General features: G+C 39.8%; 1 protein-coding gene and 1 long non-coding RNA gene across 2 annotated transcripts in view; one reads left to right on the top strand and one right to left on the bottom strand.

The window, feature by feature from the left end:
* Positions 1–1,500: 1,500 nt before the first annotated feature.
* The window catches only part of LOC130171054 (ankyrin repeat domain-containing protein 13C), a 29,203-nt gene continuing 9,277 nt past the window's right edge, over positions 1,501–21,426 (bottom strand). Inside the window, exons 4-13 of the mRNA XM_056378831.1 lie at positions 16,130–16,215; positions 14,129–14,174; positions 12,213–12,279; positions 10,713–10,857; positions 9,976–10,107; positions 8,902–9,063; positions 4,837–4,916; positions 4,470–4,568; positions 3,950–4,050; positions 1,501–3,742 (exon numbers count right to left, since the gene is read on the bottom strand). Of these exons, the coding sequence (XP_056234806.1) occupies positions 3,612–3,742; positions 3,950–4,050; positions 4,470–4,568; positions 4,837–4,916; positions 8,902–9,063; positions 9,976–10,107; positions 10,713–10,857; positions 12,213–12,279; positions 14,129–14,174; positions 16,130–16,215 (1,049 nt within the window). The 3' untranslated portion in view covers positions 1,501–3,611. The remainder of the gene's footprint in view (positions 3,743–3,949; positions 4,051–4,469; positions 4,569–4,836; positions 4,917–8,901; positions 9,064–9,975; positions 10,108–10,712; positions 10,858–12,212; positions 12,280–14,128; positions 14,175–16,129; positions 16,216–21,426) is intronic.
* On the top strand, positions 12,295–14,887 carry LOC130171055 (uncharacterized). Its single transcript, XR_008828071.1, has 3 exons — positions 12,295–13,242; positions 13,856–13,953; positions 14,107–14,887. It is a non-coding gene; the product is annotated as an uncharacterized LOC130171055 (long non-coding RNA).

Genomic DNA, 21,426 nt, shown 5'->3' with positions numbered 1-21,426 from the left:
TTATGGCTTTTTATGACTTACTATACTATGACTTTTTATGCCTTACTATACTAAGTCGTTTTTATGACTTTTTATGCCTTACTATACTATGACGTTTTTGACTTTTTATGCCTCACTATACTATGACTTTTTAAGACTTACTATACTATGACTTTTTATGCCTTACTATACTATAAAATTTTAATGCCTTGCTATACTATAACGTTTTTTTGACATTTTTATGTCTTACTATACTATGACGTTTTTATGCCTTACTATAGCCTACTATGACATTTTATGACTTATTATACTGTGAAATTGTTATGCTTTACTATACTATGACGTTTTTTTAATGCCTTGCTATACTATGACTTTTTGACGCTTGTATGCCTTACTATGATATTTTTATGCTTTACTATAATATGACTTTTTCATGCCTTGCTGTACTATGACGTTTTTATGCCTTATTGTACTATGACATTTTTGACCCTTCTATGCCTTACTATACTATGATGTTTTTTGACGTTTCTATGCCTTACCATACCGTGAAATTTTATGACTTACTACACTGTGACACTTTTATGCCTTACTACAGTGTGACGACAGTTTTACTGCTTTTATACCTTATTATAATATGAAATTTTTATGCATTACTATACTTTGACGTTTTTTGATGTCATTGTATAGTTAGGCATTAAAACGTCATAGTATGGAAAGGCATTAAAAAAAAGTCATAGTATGCTATAATAAGGTTTTAAGTATTTATAATTATACTGTACTGTAATCATACTAAGTCATAAAAAGGCAGTTATAGGGCTTAAACCAAGGAAAATATATGTGTCTGAAATGTGTTCGGGAGTTAGTCGTAGGCTACAAGCAAGATGGATCACTACTGTTGCGCATATCGCGACCCGTTTTAGAAAGACAAGAACACCAAATCTAATCGTTTCTAAATGTGACCCCCCACGTTAACTTTAAATGTCCAAATTAAAGAAAATGCATTATCTACGCACCCATTCTTCAGTCGGAAACCATAGTCTGGTAATAGTATCCAATTCCAAGCACAACTTTGAAAGCCATAAAAAACAGCCTATCCAATACGCATATCTTTTATACTTTTCAACGCTTGTTCCTCCGTTGGTCTCCAACCAGCGTATACGGCTATAGGCGAACTGTTGTCAAATGGTTGCTGGAGTAGTCCAAAAGATTGCGACGTTGATATGAAAACAAAACGAATAGCCAATTAATTGCAGGGTTTTTTCAAAGTAGCACAGTCTCGTTTATTATTGAGCTAACACAAGGGGTAAACAACGGTTTTTATTAATCAAGTAGGTCTACTTGATTAATACAAAATATAGGGTTCCTTATATATAATCTTGCGTTTTTGTGTTGCGTAGCAAGAAGATAGAAATATAATTGACCATTTTCGAATCTAAAATGACCCCGGCCCCGCGCCGGAATTCCGGTAGTGTGCCGGAGAACATACAGCCATGAGGATGTGGAAAAACATGCGAGTCCAAATTAAGTTGGATATGTGGAATTTTTATTTTAGTACATTTTATATGAAAATAGTGTAGCAGACTTATACAACAGTATTTGCTGTACAACGGACATGTAGATGATGAATAGTTTCTGACAGAAAACATGTAAAATTCAAGCAGCTGAAGTCAAGGAGCATGAAGTAAAATGTAGGTTAAAGCATTATGTAGGTGAGGAGGCGCACTTCCATTAGCTGCACTAGCCACAATTGAAGAATGCAATGTTAAAATATTAAATAAATGTACTGTATTTGGTTATCATGATACTGATTATGGATATAAATAATCACATTGTTCTATTAATGTGGATGTTGAACAACGCTTTGAGCCACCGGCCACCAAGCATAATATCCTCTGAAACACCTGTATGTTTCCACTTCATTAAGAGCTCATGGACCATAGCAGCAGCTATAAAGACTCATTAAACTTCTCCAGAGAACACCTCCAGACCTTTAACAGAATTAACTTTTCCTAAAAAAATTGGTGCTTGTGCTTTTTCACATGATGGAAATGATTGTTGGTTCCACACATCTGAAGGAGGTTCATAAAGTTCATCAGATAGTGTAGTCCAGAAGTGGGATGAGGAAAAAAAGACAGGAGAATTAAGAGATTCATTTTTTCCTTTAAAACAACACAAGTATGTACAAAAATAGCAACTGCCACCATGTTACAAACCAATAACTCTCGAATTTCTCTTGATACTACATTAAAAAATGTCCATAACTCTTCCTCTTGTAGAGGACATCTTAAACTCATCTGCACAAATAAAAGGAAAATGTAAGATAAAAGACAAAAGCAATAAGTCATAAAACATGTATTTACATACTGTGCAGGGGAAAAGCCTGGTTCTTGTTATGTGTAAAAATGGCATGAATGTCATACTCATTCATTCCCTAACATCTACTTTCTGTACAATCGTCTTCTTTCAGCAGGATTGTACAGTTTGTTACATAGTTTACAAAGGTGAAGTAAGAAACAAAAGGCTTGGACATCATAACTTACACTCGCTGCCACTTGAACAAACAAAGAGAAAACTTTGTGGTACCATAAAAATCTGCAGCATTTTTTAGCGTTGCCTTGGTGAATTTGTAATATTTCAAATGCAGGGTCGAGTATCACAAAATGAGTGTATATGTAGAGTCACTGCTGTGGACCTAAATAGAGCCCAAAAGTTCAGTGATGCTACTCCATGCCCATGAAAATCATTCTCTCTCTCACACACACACACACTCTCGTACAAACACATACACAATTTTATTATGTGCAGAGTTAAAGTGGAATTCAACAAAAAATTATTTTTAGTTTTTTTTAACCTACAAAAGTAACAGCTTAACATTTTCCAAAACTGATTTTCAGTTTTGCGAATTTTAAATGACAAGAGTTAAGTTCATCTTTGGGAACATTTCTAAATTTGATAATGTTCAAGAAGTGAGTGTAAACACCTGTAATTTTATTCTCCAGCACACCTGTCTAAGAGATGTGCATTGGATTATATACACTATACGGTCATGTTTTATTGACCTTATATCTCATATATAATATCACAAAACTAAAATGACTTTGCACCTTGAGATTTTTTGAAAAGTCTACTTAAGTAGGAAAAGAACCTAAAAACGAATTTTTAGTGGAATTCCTCCCTAACATCTCACACAGTAATATCAGTGCTTTACTACAGGTCAGTTAAACACAGTCCCTTTAAAAACATAACTTACATACTTAAATACATAGCATCAGCTGAACAGGTTGTCTTTTAATGTCTCCTACTCACACCCCGTATCCAGAAAACTCACCTGCCCTGCTGTCACTCACTTTAACTTCAATGCCCTTTCACTGATGAGACATTCACACTCATCAGATATCAATATCTCTGGCATATTGGGCCTCAACCAGGTCTGACGATGCTATTTTTGTCATGTTTATCTCTGGTTGTTTTGTTGCTGTCTGTTGTCAGGGTCTGGATGGGTGATGGAATCCATAAACTCTCAAGAAGTGTTTACTGCTCTTTTTCCCCCTCCGTTTTTCCTTTTTTATTTCAAAAAGAATGTTTTGTAGTATAAAGTTGCCTTGTTGTAGATTTATATCCAGCTCCAGAGGTTAAAGATCAGGGAAGCGACTAGGGTCTTCTTTATAATCATTGGGAATGGTAAAAATGGACTCGGCAAACTCATCGTAGCGAAACTCCTGAAATGTCACCGTGGCTGTGATCGTTGGAAAGACAGGGATGTCTGCAGGGAGGCATGAGCAGAAATAGAAATTATACCTATGACATTGGTAGATTTCTTTCCATATTCTGAAGGAGTGGGACAAATGATCAACTACAAAAATCCCTTTCAATTATCATGTCTTTCAGTGTGCTGGTCCTACATCAATTTATTTAAGAGTCATACTGTCTAATAACCATGCAGATGCTTCTTTGAATTATGTCAACTTACCGAGTTTCACAGGAAAGCCAGGGGGGAGCTTCATCTGCACAAACTCCCTGAGTTTATTAAAGTGCTTGAAGGGTGCAATCACCTCCAGAACATTTAACAACCTGAGGGGGAATAAAACAAACAAATGGCTTCAGGACATGAATCAACAAGCAAATTTATGGCTGAAAGCCCAACAAATATAGAGCTTATTGGTTGTAAATCATAGCTTTGTAGATTTTTACATATTTTGTTAGATTTCTAAGTTTATTTCAGTAGCTTTTCAATAATTTCTACAACAGCATTAACTTGATTTGCTATTCAAAATTATCAACCTAATTTTATCAGCTACTATGACCTCCACAGGACAGAGCTATAACACAATGATACAGGATCATTAATTAGAATTTAAAAAAAAAAGGTTTTAAAAGCTTTTAAAAACAGACAGACAAAAACAAAACTATGAAGTTATAAAATATAAAGGATATAATGAATCCAAACAACATTTTCTGACATTTTTTAGAAATGTTCCTTTTTTACTCACGATTCAATGCCCAGAGGGAAGTCTTGACTCATGGCTATCGTGGCTTTGAAGTTTTTCTTGCTCTCTTTGCAGACCAGCTCTCTTCCTAGATGAGGTGCTCTGAGTGGAGACAGAAACAACCTGTCAGAATATTATCTCATGATGGAGATAGCTCACTGAGAAGAGCTGACAATGGTTACTGTTACTCTGCAGTAGTTGTTAGTAGAAAATAATATAATGTGAATGGAAATTACACAAATGACATCCCAATTATACTACTTGCTATAAAAATGTGATTCTTTTAAAGTCTATATTTCTGTTCTTTTAAAAGAGGAAAATAACAATAATAAGTGTAAAAAGTGAAATCTTCATCTGTTTAGACACCTACTTTCCACTGTCAGCAGTGATGTATTCTTCCCAGGATATGGTGTTGGGTGATGGGGGAGTTAGAGATTGCCTCCTTGCCGGCTAATGAGCAGTGAGAAAAAAATAAGGTCAAGGTCAGATTTCAGACTAAACATCTGCAGGATAGACAGGGAGACAAGACACATCAATGACAAACAAAACAAAATGCTGTTTGATTAAACTCAGAAGAGTTGGACTTTAAGCTTAACCTGTCTGTGTTATTGAAAGGGGCTGTTGTAAAAATTTGCAAAACTTCTGACCAATTACAATTTTAGTCGTTAAGTCGTAGTGGTCATAGTCCATTGGAATCTCTTAATATTATTTTAACACTTTATACTACCAGTCTTTCTTTATTCATTCCCAAAGAGAAAAGACATGCACAACACAGGCCACTAGAGGGCCCTGATGGCTCACTAGACCCACAGTGGCCTCAGTTTGGATCATTCAGCCTGGCACATACTGTAACAGTACAACACACACTAAACATATGCAGAGACAAATGCCAAACACATGATGCAATTTAAACTGGCCTCTAATCTTGTTTTGTAACGTTCTGTGTGTTTTTGCTCTTTGTCTTGTGTGCAGTCATGCTTCATTTGAAGACAGTTCTATAAATGCAGCAGAATAAAAATACAACAGTAAGGAAAAGACGCAGTAAAAGACGTCCCCTCAGGCTATAGTCTGTTTCATTGTACAGCTCAAGGTGAACATTTAGTGAGCTGAGAACTTAAAATCGCTCTGAGTGAACAATTTTACTATGTATCCTCTGTTACTGTTTACTTCTTTTTTCCTGTTTGCTTTGAGGCCTAAACACAAAAAGTTGCATTTTGCAGGTTTATGTACATACTAACTACACATCTACATCTGTGGCCTACAGGAAAGGACTCAGGGGACAGACAGACAGACAGACAGACAGAACATGTGCGATAAAAACAGTCAACCAAACGATGTAACAATAAAATAATATGGCTCATGATATGATTATCAGCTGGAAAAGATTCAAGAATAAATGTTTATTGTCATAACCTGACATGGACAGACGCTCAACATAGCAGCATTAAAGAAGAACTCTCTCCAAAACAAATCATATGATCTAAGCTTTCTGGGGGAAAATGATCTCATCTTGGCCTCTTTAAATCTACTGTAACTGTGTTCTCCTTCAATCTCAGTTTATTTTAAAACAGGACAATCTTTTCTTGCTGACCCTGAACTGGAACTGGGATGAGCTCCGTCGTCTTTCTCCTAAAATTGACTTTCTCCGAAAATGAACTTGCTGTTCTTGCCAATGTTGAGGTTAAAAGAATTGGAATTGCACCAGCTGACCTCTCTTTTGTGAGCCGTGGTTAAATAAGGCAACTAGGGCAGAATAATGTGGAAAAACGTGGTGGATGGCGAGACACCTGACTGTGCCAAGAGTCAGCCGTATGAGGTGTGAATAAAAATGGAGGCAACATCTTTGCCTCCCTTAATTCCCACCTGCACTACAGTCATCACAGAAATGTTTTGGTGTTTTTTTTTTCCTGCGGCTTTGTTAAGTGCTCGCTCTCACACTGTGTATCAGCTCTGGCGTGTTGTTGTGACGAGGACAGAGTACACACAGGCTGCGGAGGCCTTGATCTGCTGGTATGCTGCTCCCGCCGCTCCATCATTCCATGGCACCAGGGGTTTTAGCCTTCATCCGTGTGATCAATAGTGTCAAGCCCTGTTTGAAAGCCCCCCACGCTTCCCTGTGTCCACAGGCACGGAGCTGACCTGCTCTCCCTCTCTGTGGTAAACACAGCTACGTCACAGCAGCTGCTTATTTTCCTCTCACCCACTTCCATGTATCATTTTCCACCAGCGTAGAAGTGGAAATTATGTCCACATCAACGCCAAGGCCCTAAAACACAGCTTTTACTTTAAACATGAATGGGCTCTGATTCAAATTCACATAAATAGACTGAAAAACAACAGAGGACACTGTGATGAGACAAAGCCCAGCACAGAACAAGGGGGAGTCGACAAACAACAAGTGAGCAGTTAAAGGCATCTATTGAGTGTTGAGAGGCTTTGTCTTCACTGTGTGACTGGCTTTATGCTCAGTGTTTGGACAAGGGCTTGCTAAGCAAACTCTGGAACATACTATAGTGAGAGGATGGTGGGTGGGAGAGTCGTCCCTGTGAACAAGGTGCTGCTTTGTAGCTTTCACCACTAGGTGGCAGTGCTGGGATTCAAATCCATGCAAAGTGGATGACGAGGGGAGTAAACTTGTCTCATAACAAAAGTAATTGGAGCAGCTTTTCATGTTGGAAACAAATAAAACATCAAAGAAACAACAGCAGGGAGTCAGACAGGAATTTTTCAATAGACCATGCAAAGTTGATTGAGAGAGTCTGGCAGGAAGTCCATGCTGTTCTACAGGATTTATCTTTGTACAGATACAGCAGGGAAATAGTGTGAGGTTTATTTTTTCTGAGACTTATGTCCTACCCCAAGGTTCCAGCGGGACAGGACAGTTTCAGGACTGGACTGGTGGTTACACTGCAGGAGGTATAAGTAAACAGGATGTTTATCGACAGAGGAGATTGTGCTCCAACTGGTTCTCATTTTTTGCTATCAAGTTGTTAACAGTGAGTTACACTGTGCTCACCTTTGCTCTACGTGTACATCTGCACTCTACAGACCCTGCTTTTTTCTTCTACGTTTCATCCTGTGTAAACCTCCAAGACTTACTTCTTTTTGATTCATTTCTGTGAAGGCCTGTCACAGTTATTGTCCTAACAGAAGGTGACTACAACAGTACATGTTTAACCAAGTTTTGCTCATCCGTTATGTCACCTAACCCTAAATGAGAACCTGTAAGAAAATAAACTGGAGGTGATGTGTAAATGGTGTATATTGCAATAACAGCATCAAACCCATCTCAAACAGAAATATTTGTCAGATGTAGTTTTAATGCAAGTAGGCACTTCAAGGGCACTAAACCTACATTTCAACCAGTGGAACCAGAAACTACATATCGTTTCTGTATGATACTTTCACGTTTAGAAAGTCACTAGTACTGGCTGTTGGTTCAGGAACTTTTGGGGTGGAGTTTGCAGGGCTGAACGTCACTGATTGGTCAGAGGACCCATGGCAACTGCAATTTGGGCACTATAGGAGCCACTGGTATTAATATTAGGCTCAAAGACAGACATCTAATGTTGTCTTAATGCTACCAAGGTTAAGGTTAAGTTAAGCTTTGTTGACAGCTTCTAAACTACTTCCCAACATTGTCAAACAGAAAAAATGACTGTAACACTCTCAGATCGTCATTGTGTTGTTCTTGATATCAGTCTCCTTTCACTTCTCAGCATGTCCCCTTACAGTCATTACACCCAACCCAAACATAAGTCACAAAACAGTAAATAAAAAAACACGTTCACAGTTCTTGAGATGTGGTGGGAACGCCAACAGTGAATGCACAAAATAGATTTTGACTTTTAATTCCCGAGTTTAGTTCCTCTCGTTTGGCCATTTCAGCAGCTTTTTCATCAAAAAGGTTCAAAACCCAATGTGGTCAAAATTTCTGCAATAAAATAACTCAGTGATCAGAAATCCTCAGATCTACGGTGTCCTGATCTGATGTTTACTGTCATGGAAAGTAAAAATTAGAACTTCCTTGAACTACAGATCGTACGCAAAGTCAGCGACATAACAGCATTGTGGGAGTCAGGAAGGGCTGGTTTATGTCAGAACTAGTGTGTAAGATGTGTTGTCTGACCACGTTGGACATCAAAGGTGTTCATCCTGATTTTGAACCGCCGCACTCGATGGCAGAGTATAAAGCCAGGGTTTCTGAAGCTATACAACTATCTGACAAGCAGTTCAGGAGTATTAAGCATGCTTAAGGATTCAGTGTATTTTTCAAGCATGTCACAGGGAATGTTGGTTTCATTTTATGTCATATACCACACTAGTGGTGGACTGAGGCTGTAAACATGATTATGGCTGTCTCTCTGTTTATTCCATCACCCTTCTGAGATGACGACTGACCATGACTCAGATCTAGAATCAATGCCCGACTTACCTCAAAGTTCTGCTCTATGAGGTTTCCTCCTTTACTCAGGCTCTCCATGATGGCTTTGTTCCTCAAGATGTCCTCCTCGCTCAGATGCTCCCGTCTCTTCCTGGACTCAAGCACCAGGCCGTTCACAGAGTAGAAATCTGCCAAGAAGTTTCCCACGCGCTCCTGGAGATAGAAGAAGCAGTTAGATAAATCCCCCCACTGAGTCACCAATTTCCCTTTTAAACACATGTCAAAGCGACAGGACAGAAAGCAATACCCACATCATTCATCCACCGCGTCCACATCCCCTACCCTGTCTGTGCTGTTTTTAACCCTGAGCCTATCACCTTTGAGTTCCTTCCTGGGGTTATCACTGCTGCTCCTTGGATTTATTTACTCTTTTCCTGCCTGGTGTAGGTGATATAGCACACGAAATGTCATTAGGGAAGTGGACAAAGTCTATAGTACTGAAGAACAGAAATGTAGTTCCTAAACAAAAGTAATACTCTGACAGAGGACGGGGTGAAATAGCACAATGACACAGAGAAGTAGCATTTACATGTCCAGCAAGTAAAAAAACGATAAGAAGTAATTTTCCAAGAAAATGGAGAGAAAATGATTTAAAAAAAAAAAAAAAAACAGAGCACAGGAAGATTTAAAAAGTAAGGGTACTGGGTCAGGGTCAGGTTTACTTTGTTTTTACTTTGCTGACCATAAAATATTCTACCACTCTTGGTTTGTCAATTATGTTTTTCAGGTCAGAGAAGTCATACAGAGGTCAACAGTCTGGTTTACTTTTGAGAAAACCAGCAGAAAATATATATTGCAATTGATAGGATGTTATACCCAAGTGTACAGGAGATGAAGATGTACATCTGTGTACTGACCCCCTGTGTACAGACTGCCCTCCATTTCCTGCCCTTCCCAAAGAATTAATCAAATTCCCAACTCTGTCTGGGACAAGCGACTAAAAACTCTAGAAATTCCACAACCAGATGGAACCCTGTGACCCGGAGCAGCGGTGGGTGAAAAAGTTGTGGCGGCGGGAATAATAATATCATGATATCAATATGTACTGCAACAACTGACACCAACCGTCTTGTCTTCTCTGAACAGCCAGCCAGTCTGTGCCCTGGAGAAAGTGATGGACTTAGTGGAGAGTGTGGCGGAGTAAACATCGCTACTCATCAGGATGTCCACTTCCTCCTCTGTCTCCATCTCCGACTCCTGAAATTACAGGAACACAGGCGTGGACACTCAATATGAGATGTAAGGAAGGGTTGCGGGGTGCCAACAATGAAAACAAGCCATTAGAACAGGCTGGAAAGCCTCACCAAATCATTTACAGACAACATTCATGCTCACCGGGGAATGGACCTTCTTGATCTAACAGCCCTTACTAGCATCACTATCTGAACAAACCTTTACATTTTTAGCCACACAACTGATAAAGATGTGAGAATAGCAAATTTGGCAGTATGTTGTTCTTTTCAACCAAAGGTTCAGTAACACGGTCAAGCTAAAACATTTCGACAGAAAATGAATCTACAATTAGTTTTACAATCATTATTATGTTATTTTTAACATTTCCCGCTTACAGCTCCTGAATGTGAGTGTTTGCTGCTTTTCTTTGTCTTATGACAGTGAGACTGTTAGCTGAACAGTCAGAGAAAATATGAAGCAATTTTCTGACATCTTGCAGATGTTAGCCGATTGTGAAAATAATTGTCAGTTACAGCCCTAAATGTGGGTTGTAATGAACATTGCAACCTTTAAGGGCCATAAGTGAAGGTTTAGTCTTTCAGTCTTATATCTGTACGTGTCTCACACACCTCGTGGTGTATCCGCTGGTAGACTTTCTGTTCATTGTCCAGCACAACAAAAGACTCGGAGGGGATGGCATTGCCGTTGAAGATGAAGCTGAGGTCACCGCGCTGGCACTTCATGTCTGTGAAGTCTATCAGTGTAGTGTCCAATCTGTACACAATACACAAATGCACGTACAGGTGACAAAAAATAGGGTTTAAAGTGGGAACTTTAGATGAAGGAGAAGGAAGGAGATGGTAGGAAAGGGAAACAGAGGATGACAGCTGGACTGAGTTTACTTTTGACTACATCCAAGCAACCAGCAAACACAGTGTCAAAAAACTGTAAGCCACAAAAAAAACTCTGAAGGATGTGACACCTTGCGCTGAAGGTTATGAGACAATGTGAATGGTAATCGTTGCCACGGGAGACAACACAACAACACATTTCAAGAATTTTATTTTTTTTTGTTAATGTTTTTACATTGTCAAAGTGGGTAATCCTGGAGTGAAGCATGGCAGCAAAAAGAATAATTGATCACTTGTGAAGACCAGAAACAAAGTGGAAGGTGCTATGGGTGAGTATGACAGGCCTGACACACCGTAGCGCTAGAATGTAAATGAACTTGCTGTGACAGTTTTTTTCTTTCACTCTCTCGCTCTCTCTCTCTCTTCCTGCAACTCCAGGATAATAAGAGGGCATTTTGAATACCAAATTAGACAGCCAGGAGCAGTTTCACAGAACAATGACATGCTCCATCTCACACACAAACCGCACTCAGAGTCACAAACACACACTTTTATGAACTGAATTCATTCTTCAAATAGCTTTAGTTGATATATTATGAAACCCAAATATAGAAGCATCTGTCTATGTGCTCGATAAAGACCTGGCCGTGTTTGTCAAACATAAAACCTCGTAAAAATAGGAAAAAAACTACACCGAACCATGTGTTAATATGTGTGCCATAGCTGCGGCTATGAAACACAACAACATGAATTCCTGCTGATGATTCATTGTTATCTGTGTGTCAGCCTGCGTCAGGGCGTGACGAATTTCTGCTGACGTCCTTTGTAAGTGAGCTCTCAGGCAGCACCTGAGAGTCTACAGTAACTCTCCATCTATGAGGCTCTGATTTAATTTCAACACAGAAGTACAAGATTTGTGCACGGAGGCATCGCCATTCAGCTTCCTAATACTGCCAGAGACTGATTTCACACTCTAGTTAACCAGATGAGGTTGAGGAGAGGAAACAGGAGGTAGAGAGGGAAGACAGAGGAGAAAGGAATGTTGTGTTGTGTGTAAGAAAAGATGAGAGATAAATAAGTAATCCTTAAAAGTAACTAAGTGCCTCGATAAAAGGTTTTCTCGAGAAATTGCTGTTTAATTTGATGTAGCTTCCATAAGGTGGTCTTTGTTTACTTTGCCACAAAAGCATAAAATATAATGTTGTAACAAGGCAACTGTAGAAATGGCACTTAAATCATCACATAATTTACATGGCTGCATTACATTTGTTGACTTGCCTGATGTTAATTCCCTGCTTGTAGATCTTACACGCATCTGAAGGCAGGATTCTGGAGAGCAAAGGCACTGCAACATGAAAAGATACAGTAAGGACATATGAAACAACTTGGAGGTGACTAAATTTAGAAACCTCACTCAATAATGAAGTCAACCATCTACTTTAAAGCTTCAGTAGCATATAGCACTGTAGACTAGAGGGCTATATAAAGTGTAGTTCTGTAGCTTAATATTTAATAACTCACAGCCTTCACCAGGTGAAGGAACTGAAAACAAGAGACTTCTTTTGCTGTTCCATCATTGCACAAAAATTTTAACAGTCCAGAGTAATTCTATGAAGGACTGCACTGGAAAAAAAAAAAAAGCTGTTAGAAAATCAAGTGGCTCCTCCAACCCAGCAGAGCACCACATGTAGTCTAAACAGGCCTGAAGGCACGAAGCCAGAAATCCCTCTGACGTGAGCATAGATCCACGAGACTGTGTTGGTTTAAACAAAATTCTTCTGTGAACAAAGTATTCATACTCCTTCATCTTTTTAACATTTTGTTATGTTGCAGCCTTTTGCTAAAACTGTTCCCTCATCACCTTCCCTACACCATCCCAGCGGTGAAGCATGGTGCTGGCAGCATCATGCTGTGTGGGTGTTTTTCAGCGCCAGGGACAGGGAGACTGGTCAGGGTTGAGGGAGAGCTGAACGAAGCCAAGTACAGAGAGAGAAAACCGGGTCCAGAGAGCTTGAGCCCTCAGACTGGGCCAAAGATTCACCTTCCAACAGGACAATGACCTTAAGCACACAGTCATGACAACGCAGGCCTCGCTTAGAGACAACTCTGTGAATGAGTGGCGCAGCCAGAACCCTGACTTAATCATCTCTGGAGAGACCTGAAAATGGTTGTCCACTTACGATCCCCATCTAACCTGACATAGCTTGAGAGAATCTGCAGAGAGGAATGACAGAAACTCTTCAAATCCAGGTGTGCTAAGCTTCTGCATCATCCGCAAGAAGACTTGAGGCTGTAATCGCTGCCAAAGGTGCTTCAACTAAGTCCTGAATAAGGGCTCTGAATACTTTTGTCAATGTTGTATTGCTGTTTTTCCTAAATTTCTAAAATTCTCTTTTGGCTTTTTTCATTATGGGGTATTGAGAGGAGATTGATGAGGGAAAAAAAATTTAAACACTTTTACCATACGACTGCAACATAACAAAATGTGAAAAAGGTGAAGGGGTCTGAATATTTTCTGAATGCACTGTAAATCTGTAGTTCTCTAACCTACAAATGTCATTTCTAGATGTTTGTCTCTACATCAAAGCTTTTACTTTCTTACAAAATGCCCCCAATTACAAATAAACTGTTATGCAACCATTGTACATTCAGTTACTATCATGCGTCTATTACATAATCTTGCCACCTTGTCAATAATTCACAAAGACACATCGAGTACACAGAATTCAGTCCTGGCTCACACTCTGGGATCAGACTTTTGCAGACTAAGCAAATGCTGCTACACCAGTGCCAGTATATATATTTAATCTACTGTCACACAATACCCACCATTTGTATGATATGTGAGGCCCTGCATTGTATAAAAATGAGCGTACATTCAAGTGCAGCTAGAGAACAAATTCTTCGTCTGTTATTGTCAGATATCACTGGCAGGTCCACATTAGAGGCTGGTATGTCAGTTCAAATACAGCAGGAGGAGTAACTTGACTCCAGCAGTGGATATCCCTCCTAGCACAAGGTAAACACTTTGGTTCCATCATATTTTCCTGTCTGTAACAGCCTCTACAGTTGGTGTTTCGGACTACACCCTAACTTAGGACACATGGTTATTTTCCAGAGTGGGTAATGTTTGTTAAACTAATTTGTTTTCTGTCAATCTGTCATGAGACAGCAGAAGGTGGAACTTGACTTACCCCAACTTTGGAAGTCCCAGTGAAGCTCCAAGTAAAAATCACCAAGCTGCAAATGAAGACAGAGAAAACTTAATCACAAGTGAAACTGCATGGGTGGAGAAGGTGGAAACACAAACGTATTCACAATTAAAATGCTGTATATCTAAATGATAACTCTAGTGATATTTGTAGATTTGTCTTACTGTCAACAAATCTCACGAAAAGATCATACAGGAGTAAATAGTACATTTGTTGGGGACTATTTTCAGCAGTGTATTAATCCACATTTACTGCCCTAGTAAGTATGTAAAGCACCAGGAGGGTGTATGTGGAAGTGACTTAAATAATCAGTGCCCATGTTCATGGTAATGAAGGAACATGTCACACAGTGTAACAGTGTGGGTCACTGATGTGTTTTAATAGTTCTGAACAACAATGGATGTCTATGGCAAAGAGGAATAAGCTATTACAGGCTTTAGATACACAGACAATATTTATTATTAGCACCTATTCATTGCTGTTTTTGGTCTTTTGATGGGATTTATTGACAACAAGAAAGATACAGACTATGGCCATTTAAAATCTGTAATTGTAGAAAAATGTGCTCTTTGGAGTGGAAAAACGAATAACTGTTTTTATGTCTATGCAACAGTGAAAATGAGAAACTACTCCCATTTTACAAACAATAAACAAGACTTCTTTGAAGAACAAAAATCAAAATGCCGTACCAAAGCCTTTCAGTCTAGACGAAACATGAGTAAACATGAGCCTCTATGTCTGTCCATAACAAATCACGCCTGACTGACACTACTCAGTAGAGCTTAATTGTACTCTAAAGTACGAGGCTGGGATGTACTGATCTCATCACCACTACTGGTGGTCTCAATCCAACTTCAGTGGTGACGTCAGGCTGGCAGGGGATCATCAGTTCCCAGAGCTTTATTATCTCTGAAGGACGATGACGCAGAAAAATCAAATCAGCCTCATCATCCCGGAAGGTTCACATCATGTCAGATCAAACACAAGCTCAGCTGACTGCCAAGCAACTTGTAAAGCCATCAAAATCTGCCGTTCACATTAAGACTGAAGGTGAGAAAACCATTGAAACAGACCTATGATATGACCTCTTTCAACACAGTAAAAAAGCACATGGTTTTAGATTTTAGGTTTTAGTTTGCAGCCTTTGGTCTTGTATTTGCCCATCTGTTTGCTTCCTCTCTGACTGTCTTGTGGGGGTGGTGTTGCAGCACAGCTGACCTGAAAGCTACAATCACCAGATGATTACACCAACAGTTTGTTGTAATAATATGGAGTTCATAACTTAATGCTAGGCAGCTACAACAATACAAAAAGGCTCCTGACACACTAGCTCTACAAAGCACATGTCAGCCTGTACATGAGTAAATGTCTGTGTGTGTGAAGGCTGTATGACATCATGTCAGGCAGACAGCCACAACAAACCCTGCTCTGAACAGCATGTCTGTGAGTAGTTAAATGTTTACAGTGTATGTGTACATAGGACATCATACAAAAGCACTGTGAGGCTTGATTTAGCCTTAAAAAACATGTCTCTGACTCTGACTAGTTGATAATGTGAGTGTGCCCCTCCTGGCTTTGCCTTGTTGTGATGACAGTAATTTGTGAATGACAAAAATGACAGAAGTCTGGAAAGGAAGTTTGTGTATTGTGTATATTTAACCCTGTGTGTGTGTGTGTGTGTGTGTGTGTGTGTGTGTGTGTGTGTGTGTGTGTGTGTGTGTATATGGTTTGACAGAGACACAGAAAAATTCATTTCAGTTCAGTCAGTGGTGTTTATAACCTTTAAGAAGATATCAGAGAGACGGTAAGAGAAAGGAGTTCAGAACATAAGGAATAAGATAAGAATCAAGAAGAAAAAACATCACAAGAGGTGAGCAGGATGAAATGTAAAAAGATTCAATGGCCAGAAAAAAAAGAAACAGCATCAAGATGTCAGGAGCAGCAGCAGAGAACAGAGCAGACAGCTGATTAAGAACCACAAACCTCTTTCAGGGCTTTCAGCAGCTTGGGCCTCTTGTCCTCCACACTCTCCCTGGACTGTTGCTTCAGTTTCCTCAGCAGGGCTGTGACTGAAAGACACAGAGAGATGAAGAAAGGCACAAGTGAGACCAAATGCATCAACAAATAGGCAGCTTTTCACTGTCTGGCTGAAGAGCTTCTGTTGGAAAAAATTATTCGAGAGTGGATTGGATGACAGCATTTGTTCCCCTAGGGGCTGACTGTTAATTTTTTCAAATAACCTTTTGTTATGTTGAATCTGATCCCACCAGTTCACTTGCTCCAAGTAGAAGATTTAGTTACTATATTCAAAAACTAAGTTTCTCCACCAAGTTGTTGTTGCTTTGGCAAATGGCAAGCATCCTTCTCCCAGCGGGATGAAAGCCAGCCATTCCTAAAATCATGATTAGTTGGCTGAGAAAAAAAAAACTAATTTACATTTTTCTAAAACACTGACCCTCTCTAAACTTTAAAGAGTGCTGCATTCTTCGATAAGGAGCTTTTTGAGAGCGCCTGCATTGTGAGTGCCTTACAGACTCCTCGTTTTTTGTTTTAATGTTAAGAAGGTGATGGAAGTTTTGGTGCATGAACACGGCTGTTATTACCGTATCACCCTTCACCCACAAAACAGCAAAACTAATTTCACATCAAACAGACTAAAACCAATTTTCAAGGTGACAAAATAACTGTAGCATTAATGTAGCACTGTACAGGAAAGTGGTTCACATTTAGCCACTTCACCAAAACACAGGTGGTCCTCTTTCATGATGAGGGTTTATGTTTAATTTTGCAACATGCTGTAAGAAATGGAGAGTCCTGTGGTGTATGAATGTACTATAAGTCACCACGATTACCTCTATGCAAATCCTGCCAACAAAAAAACATGCTAAAGGCAAAGAGCACACAGTTTACAGTAACAGTGGCTTTTGGTTCCTGCTGCCACATGGGACACTCTCAGCAGCATTCGACCAATCCCTGCGCACTGCCTGCAGGGATCAAACCGTTCCGGGAAGTTCAAAGGGAACAAGGCTGGGAGATATGGAACTGCCTGCTAATGAGCTGCGCCTTTAACCTGCTTAACGACCCTGGGGGAGAGACACACGCACAGGAGACTTTTAACCACAACGGGTTACATTAACAGTTCTTTAGCCCATTGGCTCCAGGAGACTTTATGCAAAAGAAAATGGGGTTAAGGAAAAAAAAAATGGATCCACACCCAACTAACAAGCATTTATTTAAATGTTATTTGCTGTTTATAAGGGGAGTGGGAGCATCAGTTGCTTGTTGACATAAATGTGTTGCTTTTATGGAGCCATGAGGGGATTAAATGAAAATGATGACATGACTGTGCCACTTAAAACTCATGGAAACAGTCATGAAAAAATGACACTTATGACACCCAGACTGCCCCAAATTTTAGGACTACGAGCAACAGTGGACATTTGGCATCATCATTAGCCTAACTAGATCCTGTGCTCCTCTATGTCCACGTGTTGAGTCAACATACACAAACATGTTGTTAGTGTTGTCTGATTGGTGGTCCCCACGAGGCAGCACAGAGGGGGCAGGCGGCTCAATGGTAAAACTAGGCCAAATGAGAGAACAGGCATGTGTGTGCGTACACACACACACACACACACACACACACACACACACACACACACACACACACACAGATACACACACAGACACACACACAGATACACACACACACATACACACATACACACACGATGGCACACAGTGACACAGTCACAAGCACAAGGCGAGGGGTGTCTGTGTGGCCCCGGCTGCCTAATGAGTGTGGACAAGCTCTGGATGGGGCGCCTCCTGATCCTCGCCGTCTCTCAGCAGGACAAGGAAAGGAGTACAATCTCACCATCTGCCTACAGCCGACCCAGCCAACAGAGGCCGAGAAATCAATCCCGACCACTTCAACACTAAACCAAACTGACTCTCCATGCTGGCACTAATTCACCCCAATACTGATTAGGCCACTTTCCTGGCATTAATTAGGTGAGTGATCTCAGTAACTTCACCTCCACACATTAATGAAAAGAGACAAAGTCAGGACAATTTTACATTCACACCACCCCAACCTGCTACTCTTTAACAATTAGTTCCTGGATCTAACTGGACAACTGCCACTGGCTGTTCTCCAAGAATCTGAGAACAGTCAATATTGACACAGGTACGCTGTGGAGTCACTGTGTGGCAGAGTGAAGCTGTGAGGAAGGCTGCTGCAAACAGGCCTATCTGAACAAACTTGCTGTTTAAACTAGCTGAGGCACGGTCAATTAATTTTACAAGACATCCAAAAAGACTCAAAGCAGCCACTTTAAATGAACATAACACTCCACACACGGCATGAGGAGCTCTAAATGTCTGATTAAAAATTACAAGCTGCTTTTAAAAAGTCTGCATAAATGTAGTGGGGAGGAAAAAAGTTCAGTCACACTTTAGGCCAGTACAGGCACTGATGTCACCCCACACCCCACACCCCAACCACAATTTGTTTTAATATTTTCTTTTTATATCATTTTGTCAAATATGTTATTGCATTTTAAATAGATTATTTCACTTTGCTATGAAACCTGCAGTATTTGACTGGAGGTCTAATACGACAGGTGAAGAGAACTGTATTTAAAATATTACAAATCTTTAAAAGAGTCAGAGTCATTGGATGGCTTTAAGGTCACAACAAGAGAATCACTTGATCTTGATGGTTTGTAAAATAGTCTGATGCCCGTACAAATTTTGAATAATATAAGGGAAAATGACAGCAACCACAAAATGAAAAAGAAGGCCACTCTATACATGAGCTTAAACCATCCAAATGTTTTCTTACCAGGCCTCACACTAACCAGCTGCTGAAATTCAAACGATCTCACACTTAACTTTTCAGCAGCAAACTCAGGTCTGGTCCTTTATTCAACAGCCAACTGCCTAGACCAATACAGTCTGACACCCACATGGAAAAGCAGTTCCCCATCTAAATAACACCAACTTGACTGAGGCAGGCCTGTAGACCAGCTCCTGAAGCTGACAACGCAGCTGTGTGTGTGGAATACAAGTAAGGACAGAAATAACTCTTCCTGAACAGAACACATGACAAAATCTATTTCTGAGCCACATTTTAGCCTCTTGTTCAAACGGAAATCATAAGTGATGAAACTCAGGTGACAAATACATCACATCACAGCAAATGAAGGCTGACATCAGTGGAAATAAGTCACAAACGTTCACTAAAAATAACACAGGAACAGCACTGAGTTTTAATCACTTACAAGAAATGTATTGCGCAGTAAATTAGAATTACCACCTTATTGTTATAATTGTCCTCCAACCAGTTAAGTTGCAGGACATATGCTCACAATCTCCCCCTTCTGTTCCTGAATAACAGCATTGAATAGTAATTGATAAATAAGTATTTTTGCAGAACATTATGATGTCACAGTGAAGTTGACCTTTGACCACTTGGATATAAAATGTCATCACTTCATGATTTTATCCTAATAGACATTTGTGTTAAATTGTGCTATTAGTGTATGAATTCTTGAGTTAAGGCCAAAAATGTGTTTTGTGAGGTCACAGTGACCTTGACCTTTGACCACCAAAATCTAATAAATTCATCCATGAGTCCAAACTAATATTTGTATCAAATAAAACAAAGTAATTTCCTCAAGGTGTTACTGAGATATTGTGTTCACTAGAAAGGGACGGATGGGGACAAACATACAGACAACCCGAAAACATAACATGTTACCCGTTGTCAACACTTTCCAGGCCAGGACATTTGCCTGACTGTAAAACAAACAAAAAAAGCTCCTAGGTCTCCACTTCCCTCCCAGACTCCTGACTAACGCTGACTCAGCTCACACTGAGTAACAGGGCTCTAGGCTAAACCTGAAAAGGACTCAACATTTATTGCGCTGAATATGGAGAAAAGACAGTTTCTTTCAGCACCCTTCTCCTTTAATGTCATTATGGCAGCCATATATGGAACACCAAATGTGAATGTTTTACAGTGTGCAGACTTTTCACAGTCAAATGCTGTAGCTCAACTGTAACAACACAGGCCCTGCCCTGCACTTTGGAGCAACATTAAAGAACAACACCCATTCCTTTTCAGTGGCTTCACTCCAGCAGAAGCTAGAGTCCCTCCTGCCCCTAAAACCTGTCGGCTGACTCGTGAGATCAGCAGACTCACACTGTACCTGTCTTTCTGCAGGTTGAGTCTGTACCAGTCTAGTGAGCTCCTCGATTAACAGGTTGATTCAGTATATTACTTTTTGTTTGTTTTTAGTTTGCTGTTCTGTTACTTTTATGGTACACTCATTTTTAGCAGATTTTCGTGAAGTTCCTGGTATGTGTTTTGATAACAGCAAGAGACCAGTCACAAACTCTCTACACTCTGCTTGTGCAGATGTACAGAGGTACATTTACAGTGTACATGTGTACAGAGCTATGGAGAATGGTGATAGAAGCAGCATTAAAACACCTTTTTCAAAGAGGTAAAAAAACGAGAGCTACTGTTATTTACAGGAATAAAGAAAAAACATGACCAAGCAAAATGGGCCCAAGAATGCAATTCTCATTTGTCATATGGTTTTCTAACCCTGTGCCTGTCATAAACCTGTATCAGCTAATGACATTTCCCACTCAGTATTTCAGTCTGGCTGTATTTCTTATTTACAGATTTCCACCACATAGAATGGAACCTCTTGCCTTCCTCTTCCCATGATCAACATATTAAGAGCTTTAAACAGATAATAGACAAAATTCACTCATCTGCCAGTGAAATACTCATTAGTTCTTTACTTAATACTTGCAAAACTATAGGACCAGCGTACAAGGGGTGTTGTCACACTGTCAATTTACACCCAATACCAATTAAAAAAACTAACATGATTGGTTTCACTTGTCAGAGATGGCCTTGTAAAAGGCAGTGGTTACGATGAATAGTGGATATATCAATTTGGAATTTAAACAAAAAAAATTTAATAAACCACAGTTTAACCCAGATTTTGGACTGTGGGCAGAAAATGGGTGAGACTAGGGCCTGAGTACAATCAGCCTAAAAGGAGAGAAAGAAACATCGAATGAATTGCCTTTCATAGAGGCACAAAAGCTAGAGGGCCTTGAGGAATGTCCCCTCTCTCTAACGGACAAAGGAGGCAGGCCAGTGTCATGGCCTCACTGGGAAGCAGGAGAGTGGAAGAATGTGCAGAGCCATTCGTTGATTTGCATCTGTTGATCGGACCTTTTTTATCCTCCTTCAC

Source organism: Seriola aureovittata, chromosome 6, assembly GCF_021018895.1.
Source record: "Seriola aureovittata isolate HTS-2021-v1 ecotype China chromosome 6, ASM2101889v1, whole genome shotgun sequence".
In the NCBI taxonomy this organism is placed as follows: Eukaryota; Metazoa; Chordata; class Actinopteri; order Carangiformes; family Carangidae; genus Seriola; species Seriola aureovittata.
The sequence above is the reverse complement of the archived record's forward strand: the minus strand, read 5'-3'. Positions and strand labels throughout refer to the sequence as shown.